The sequence below is a fragment of the Miscanthus floridulus genome, chromosome 8 (genome assembly GCF_019320115.1).
Source record: "Miscanthus floridulus cultivar M001 chromosome 8, ASM1932011v1, whole genome shotgun sequence".
Taxonomy (NCBI): Eukaryota; Viridiplantae; Streptophyta; class Magnoliopsida; order Poales; family Poaceae; genus Miscanthus; species Miscanthus floridulus.
Genome location: NC_089587.1, coordinates 107,357,374 through 107,365,665, shown reverse-complemented (window position 1 = coordinate 107,365,665; position 8,292 = coordinate 107,357,374). Strand labels below are relative to the sequence as shown.

The 8,292-nt window shown below is 42.8% G+C and overlaps 1 protein-coding gene across 1 annotated transcript; it reads right to left on the bottom strand.

The window, feature by feature from the left end:
* Window positions 1-206: 206 nt before the first annotated feature.
* LOC136477132 (IAA-alanine resistance protein 1-like) lies at window positions 207-7,583 on the bottom strand. Its single transcript, XM_066475172.1, has 11 exons — window positions 6,601-7,583; window positions 6,409-6,492; window positions 6,264-6,313; window positions 4,977-5,028; window positions 4,174-4,278; window positions 3,588-3,847; window positions 1,570-1,713; window positions 1,351-1,458; window positions 866-967; window positions 739-783; window positions 207-636 (listed from the first exon to the last, which is right to left on the bottom strand). Exons 1-11 carry the CDS (start codon window positions 6,959-6,961, stop codon window positions 484-486), a joined length of 1,464 nt encoding a protein of 487 aa, XP_066331269.1. The 5' UTR covers window positions 6,962-7,583; the 3' UTR covers window positions 207-483.
* Window positions 7,584-8,292: the final 709 nt, after the last annotated feature.

Genomic DNA, 8,292 nt, shown 5'->3' with positions numbered 1-8,292 from the left:
GAGCGCCCGGAGTCCGGCAAGCCCAGAGTTCCGGGCGGTAGAATGCGCAGAACTTGTCCATTTTCATTTGACCGACGTGGTGGCATACCCACCGGTGCACTGTGCACGGGGGCCAGGACCACGGGCAGAGCACATGAAACCATGCCACCGTTGCCGCGACAAGCGGGTGATGCCGCCAAAAGCGCACCTCCGCTAGGAAACAGGGATTCCACTATAAGCTGTTGATCCTATCACGAGCCGACATCAGCCAGCCGGCCATGAAGTTGTATTCAGTTAGTACAAACGGGTGGCCTTCAAATAACACCGATGCGAGCCAATCAGCAAATCTATAATCAGATGCCAAAATTTGTAAAACGCTTTTTGGTACTATAATCGAGAGGATCAGAGAACCCAGCTTCTAGTCTGGAGCTGCTGGAGAATTATATCGATTTGGGGTAACTGCGGTTGGACCTAAAGCTGCAACTGGTGAAATGGAGATTCAGATCATTCTACCAGAGAAATGCCTAGAGCGACCAGCATCCCCATTGCGAGGGAGATCAGCTGAGCGACTGAGCTTTTGAGGGTTGTTTTCTGGTCGTTCATCTGTGGGAGGACTCCCGCGACGGCAATGTAAATGAAACCACCAGCGGTGAAGCCCTGTAAAACATGACAGTTGGTAGGGCAGGTGGTGCATTAGCTCCCAACAATGAGATGTGACAACGGTACAACAGGAATGCATGTTGGGTTGGTCGAGCATACCTCAATCAGGGAGGAATGTCCCGGATCTTTACCCAAAGACAATGCCTGCACATGCAGTAGAGTAATGTGTTATATGCAGGGTTTAAAAAAATCGTTTTACCTTTGGGTAATTTTTTAGAGAACTCACTAGTGCTGTTCCAGCAAGAGCAACCAACGCAGAGAGAAAATTGAAGAATAGGGCCTTAGATACCGTGAAGCCTGACCGCACAAGGATACCAAAATCTCCTACCTTACCATAGAAGGAATAGAAAGTTTAAGATCAACTTGTAGGAGTAATTTCTTTATGAGTGAACAACTGTTCTGCCAATGAAACACAGGGTGATTATCACTGAAAAAAACTAAAGTTCGAGGTGAGCATCTAACTAATTTTCTTAATCTAGTTCCAGAAACTAGAAAAATATCAAATGATCGCACTTTAATAGATGTTATATTATTGCAGAATAGCTCCAGAGTAGTATTTTAGCATGAGCTAGTTTTGCCAGATGCTGCCTAGATATAGATATCAACACTAATACCGTGTAACACTGACAGAAAGTTAAACTGGAATGCATCAGGAAAGTCATACTGAAAGTACTATGGTGAAATTTAAGTTAATCTAATGGCGACCATAACCTCTTGGGGAAGTTCATGTGCAAGAAGAAATAAAGTCCTGGACCAGCCACCAACAGAACCATGTAGCAGAAAGGCACTCCCAAGAGCCATCCCATCAGTGAAGTTATGCTGCATCATTCACATACCATCAAAATCCAAACTAGCAAGTAATTCAGAAAATCTAGCTCACAAACATGAGCATGTGTGAAACACAAAACATGGTTCAGGTGATACACTTACCACACCATCTGAGAAAAGGTTGAGGTAGCCAAACACTAAGTTAGAGTTTGAAATTGATGAACCTTCATTTGATGATGCCTTTTCAGGGGCAGGATCACTTTCAGAATTGGCAGGCTCTCCATCAGTGGCTTTGGATGAGCTCCTCTGTTCATTACAGGCACATCATGTTCATCAATCATAAGTGGATCATGTGCCTCATTAAGTGGGAGAAATGCAGACCCACCATAAAAACTGAGAACCAAATAGTGATCTAATTGCACAGAATGTATAATATGAAGAAAGTAAATGCATAATATGCTGCCCATGAGCTCCAGAGATTTGATAGCGCATCTTATATTATCATGCATATACATATACTGAAAGCTTGCTGCAAGCAATGTGCACTTTCTGGAGAGGAAGAATCATTATAAAAATATTAAGTTCTACTGCTTAGAATCATTATAAGAAATATTAGTTTATACAGCTTATGCAACCATCTGATGCAAAAAAAAGACATACTATAGGCCAACTTGAGGGCAAAATGGGCAATAAGGCATCATTTATTTTGATCTAATTTTACCCATGACCTTTATGTTATTTTGGAACTTAAATGAATTCATTAGGTACCTATTAAAATCTGAGTGTCAAAACCTTCCCAATTAGCTTTTAACCAAATTTGACAAATAGGTCGCTGTTGTCCTTCAACTATTTCTTTTACCATCACACTTTGCAAGTTTGATTCTCCTTTATTCAGTGCTTCTTTTCGTAACATATTCAGTGCTTGAATTGCTACCACAGATGTAACACACCACACTTTCTTAGAGCCATCGGTTAGCTTTCATAATTTGGCTTTCCCATTACTTTAAGAGATAAATTGTCTGCCCAATGAGGTGCTTGTTGCACATTTTTCCATAAAACATCTGATAAAGTGTGCCTGGACATATTTTCCTTTGACTGAACCAAATATTGTGCCTTGAGTCTAAAGGTTTTAGATTAAACAGAACTAAAACCGAATACATGAGATGTGACTTTGGCGGAGCTGCACAGGAGGAGGGAGATGTGAGTTTGAAAGGTCAAGTAGCGCCTAAGAAGGATACCTTTCATTATCTAGGATCGATGTTACAGAGAGATGGAGATATTGATGCGGACGTTAGCCATAGAATCAAAGCAGGGTGGATCAAGTGGCGACAAGCTTCTGGCATTCTTTGTGACAAGAGGGTACCACAAAAGCTAAAAGGCAAGTTTTATAGAACGGCGATTAGACCGGCTATGTTGTATGGAGCAAAATGTTGGCCTACAAAGATTTGTCATGTTCAACAACTGAGTTTGACAGAAATGCGCATGTTGTGATGGATTTATGGTCACACAAGAATGGACCGAGTTAGGAACGATGACATACGTGACCGCCTAGGGGTAGCACCAATTGAAGAAAAGCTTGGCCAACATCGGTTGAGGTGGTTTGGCCATGTCTAAAGGAGACCTTTAGAGGCACCAGTGCATTGTGGAGTCCTAAGCCAAGCTAATAATGTAAGGAGAGGTAGAGGTAGACCGAAATTGACATAGGGGAGGTAATAAAAAGAGATTTGAAAGCTTGGAATATACCTAGAGATCTATGTTTGAATAGGAGTGCTTGGAAATCAACTATTGATGTGCCTGAACCGTGACTTGGGGCTCTTGGTGGGTTTGAACTCTAGCCTACCCCAACTTGCTTAGGACTGACAGGCTTTGTTGTTGTTGTTGTTGTTGAACCAAATATTGTCTGCTATTTTTTGAGTTTTACATAGGCTATGCTTCCTAAAAAAAACTGTTACGTTCCACAAGAATTTTCTGTGCACATTTGCCTTCGATGCCTTTTTATTTTGTTCACAAAACTTGGCAATTTTCAAGTTCCTACTATCCTTTTTTTGTTTGCCAAAATGTCAATGGATTGCAGAAAGAACACATAAGTAATCATACAGTACCACAGAACTGATGCCTTGGGAAAACATACCAGATACTTTCTATGTTTTGCATCCGAAGCAGAGTTCAGTTAGATATACCTTGCGTATAGTAGCTTTTGATTCATGGCCATCACTTATTTTTCCAGTGGCGCCATCAACCAAAGGTTCCTCTTCAGTATGATCAATGTCTTTACCATCGGTATCACTCTTTTGGTGATTCAATTTGGCTTTATCACTAGAATTATGCTGTTTATGATTATGATGATGGTGCCCATGACCCATGCTATGAGCCCCATTTTGAGAATTGTCTTCAACATACCTCACAATTTTCTCAACGATAAAAAACAGTACAATGCCAACTGCATGGAATAGTAATTGAAATTAGACATATGGAGAAAGGGAACAGATCAAGGAAGTTAGATGCATGTGGAAAGAAAACAGATCCAGGACTCCTGAGTAATAAAATGTCTGGAATAAATTCATGTCACTAAGAGCAATAGTGATTAATGCTTGCGCAGATTTAACATGGCAGCTGGAGGGCAGTGGCATCCAACATACTTTGGGTTAAAAGGAAACAGTCTGCAGCGACTGAATCAAGAAAGGAGCATCTCCAATTCTCCATATGGCAAAAAAAATGTCCATAGAAGAAAATGTTATTGTACATACATGTGTAGGATATACTCACATAGTATAGACAACCCCACAGAAAGATCTTCCAGTGAGTGTGCATGTGCATGCTCATGAGCATGATCATGACCCTCATGATCATGTGAGTGAGAGTGTCCTCCACCTGAGCAGCAATTGAAAAACAATGCAAGTGAGAGAGTGCTCCTACAGTGAATCAAGGCAAAAAACTGCATCTACATCATGTACAAAGTGAAGATCAAAACTAAAGGAATGCAATATACAGTAGGGTTGTATGGATGTGGTGGCCCAGGTATTGATATGAAACTAGCATGAGCAACATACTATGATGCTTTGGAGGTTTAACACTTCAGTTTATAACCCATAACATAGCAGAAAAGAACATGCAAGAGATGGTAGGAATTAGAACAGTTTGATCCAATTGGTTCACGCAGTGGGTAATTCAGAAGTTTAGTGCTTTTAACAAAGCATTGGGCAGTAGGCAAAATATGCATGGAGCTATGCTTCTTTTTAAAATTACAAGCAGCTTGATTTAAGATCATAGGTTACATTGGACTAAACACAACATTTCTCATTTGTTAATTTTTCTGGGACATTTGCAAAATCCACCCATCTACCCCTCCTATGTCCTATGGCAGTGAAAATATGGGGGGCACTAAACTGTCCTTGAGAACCAAGGTATAACTACAGGAGATATAGAAACAATTTCTAGCTCAAGACGATGTAGATGATGGGAGAGACAAAACAGTAACTAGTAAAACCCAAGTCAGCAGATATACACGAACCAAGCACAAACAAAAACAAGAACCAAAAGAAGACCTTAGAATGTATCAAAGGCTATACCAAAAGCATGTGGCAGCTGATGAAGAAATGAATCTCCAAGCATTGCTCCTGCCTGCAGATTACATTGAAAGTTTGAAACCAAACAAGAAAAGCACATAAGCTGTAACATCGTTGCTTCTGAACAAAGTAGTAGAATTAGTCAATTAGATCAATATTATAGAACCACAATACCACATACAGATACTATTGGTGCAAGACAACGTCATAAATAAGCTAAATAATCTCAAAATCACGGGGTGTCGTCTCATGGTTGACTCTTCTTCTGAATATAAACTTCTACAAATATCTAAAAAAATCTGGGTTTCTTTTGACTGCATTGCATATTCAGCTAGATACATGCTGATATACAGAACCCATCAGGAAAAAATACGTTAAGAAAACAAGGGCAGATGATGTATTAACCATTTGCATTTCTATTTCTCTTTTTCAGGAGAAAGGAATATCACTTTGTATATGAGAAAGTGCAATCATCACACATCTGTTAGACTGTCTCCAACGGTTGTCCCATATGGGCACCCATACCCAAAATGGGTCTCGAATGGTACTGTATCAGCCTCCAACAGAGCACCCAGACCCATTTTAGGTTACAGCAAAGGCACAACCCAAATATGAGTATCCTCTCTCCTGGAGACTCATTTGCAGAAAGGGTTCTCTTTTGGGTCCTGTTGTTGGAGAAGACAAAAATAGGTACGGAACCCTTTACCTGTAGCGCTACCCAAACGTGAAATGGATCTTGTATTTTGGGTAATGTTGTTGGAGATAGCCTTACAACTTACAATTTTAATGTAATCAAGCATGTGCTTCAAACAGATGACACAATTCCATTTGTCTGCTTTTGTGGCACTGTTTGGTTGATTTGTTCCCTACTGAATGAGTAGAAATACATCATAATGAAATTCGATACAACCTGAGTTTTCTATGTTATTTATAACATCCATCATGGACAAAATTTTACAGGCAACATTTCATATGCAGGGCCAATTCAATTGCCCCCAAATGAAACAGAATTCACAGGATAACAGATAATTCATCTTTGTGACTTTCACTGAATGCAGATATTACTTTTATTAGATTGTAATTGCAGAAGATTATCTTAGGTACATTAATTTCAAGCTGCATTCACTAGACTGGCAGGAGAAATGTAATGTACTTGGATAGGTAGTTCTGAGGGTTTGCAAAGAAAAACAGGGAGTCAAATAAACACAGAGTTCAGTAGATTGCAGACAAATATCCATTTGCCAGCTCGATTTAGCGAAATCTTCTAACAACTGCACACTCCACACTTACCCCAAACACTGCAAGCGAATCCACTATGGCCTTAGACGGTTTCCCCTGAACTGCAGAATTGAAACAAACCAAACAATCAGGACCTGCGCTGAAGGGCAGGCAAATAATCCCCAGATTGCAATGGACCAAGCGGGGGGACACTCACAGAAGATGACCGGGAGGAGGACGAGGCAGACGAGGGACGCCATACTGACCAGCAGCGAGCACCCCATCGCGCTCAGCCACACGCCTGCTCGATCAAATCCCCAAATCATTCAATCGCCTCGGAGGAAATCACGCGCAGAAATCGCGCCTCAAGCGCAAAAAACGAGCAGGATCGGAACAAAAAATGCCTAACCCATGGGCGATGTCTCCATGTCGCCGTGGCCGTGGTGATGGTGGTGGTGGTGGTGGCCGTGGTCATGGTCGTGCTCGTCGTAACCGAAGGACTCGAGCTCGAGATCCGCCTCCTCCGCCATCTCCTCCGGGAGCAGCCGCTGGATCTCGCCGTGGACGTGGCCGTGGTGATGATGGTGGTGCTCATGGTCCACGCCGCCGCCGCAGCTGTCGCCGTCGCCGTGGTATTCGTGCGGTTCGTCGTAGCCGCCATGGTCGTGGAAGGGGCAGGAGGACTCCGCCGAGTGCCCTGCGGCGGGGGCGGCCAGAGCCGCGGCGGCCGCCAGGAGGAGCAGGGCGGCGGCGAGGCTTTGGCGGCGCATTAGGGCTCGCGCGTCGGTGCGACCGCGGGGATTTTGGGGGGTGGGGGTGTCAGGAGGCGGAGGAGCGCTTGCAGACGCCCTCGATGGTGACGACGACGACGAGCACGAAGAAGAGCACGACTATGCCAATCACCACGCCGAACGTCACCACGTCCATGTCCATCCGATTTTATAATTACACCCCTCAATTAACTCGGGAGAAAAAATATGACAAAAAAAAAACACAAATCGAACCAGCTCGCTACGTCATGAACGATCAGGCAGGTGTGAGCCTCGGATCGGGCACCAGGAGTGAGAATTCTGACTCGGCGGTGGGGGAATCGGAAGCTTCTCTGACCTCGTGCTCCCCGTACGCAGCAGCAGCGTACACTTTGTGTCGGTGGCAAGCAAGGTGTTCTCCAATTCCGAGAGCACCGCGATGATCGGAGCGTCGAGGGGTTCCACAACACTACAACACTGGATAGGGGATCATCGGATGGAAAGACTGCAACAGGATGATGATAGGTTTGAGGGGAGCGCGATCAAGCCGGGTGTCACGGTGTGATTGTGAATTGTGATGCAGGCTGCGGTGGTTGCAGGTCGAGTGGTCGACGAGGGAAGGAGAGTGATAGAGCGTGCATCAGTCAGTCAGTGGAGCAACACCTTTTATCTCTCTTGTTCCAGAGCTTATCTTTCCTAATTCTCCTTTTTGCCATCTAGAGAAATGTTGGTGCCATCTTCTGTTCTCTTCTTCTCTTGTCGACCGTTCTTGATTGTTCATAGGTTCTCGGGTGTAGCACCGGACACCGGTTCGTCTAATCAAGGGTGTGTTTGGTTGCGTTGCACGGATATCTATGGATATCCATATATATATATATATATGTTTGGTTGGATGCACAAGATGAATTTGGATATCCATAATAGAAAATATTCTGAGTAGATGTTGGATATCTCGGTCCTAAAAAATCTGGTGGATGAGCTTATGCACGTATTGATTAGCGCATGTTTTATGTGACAATTAGAGTAGTATAGTGCTAATTAACATATTTTATTTTTAATTAGTGATTATAATGGCAAGATTAGTGTCAGTACATATTTATTAGTGTATAATTAGTTGTTATTATTTTTAAATAATAGATATAATTAATCAAGTATTCTCATCCCATCTAATCACATCCATCCAACCAAACAGAAAAATAGTTCACCATATCTATCTAACCAAACAGACAATATGGATTATCCATATTTCGAAACCCATGGATAGTCATATCCCATCCACCCTTCTCCTCAAATCAAACACACCCTATTTGTGTTCTTGACTTCTTGGCAGCGGCGGCACCACTGGTGCAAAG

Bases quoted from the DNA above. Each gene is read 5' to 3' on its own strand.
- LOC136477132 (XM_066475172.1), bottom strand. From the start codon at position 6,961: ATGCGCCGCCAAAGCCTCGCCGCCGCCCTGCTCCTCCTGGCGGCCGCC. The intron at 1,459-1,569 runs GTAAGTGTATCA...TGAATGATGCAG, and splicing joins ACCTTTTCTCAGATGGTGTG to CATAACTTCACTGATGGGAT. The intron at 784-865 runs GTGAGTTCTCTA...CTGCATGTGCAG, and splicing joins CTCTTGCTGGAACAGCACTA to GCATTGTCTTTGGGTAAAGA.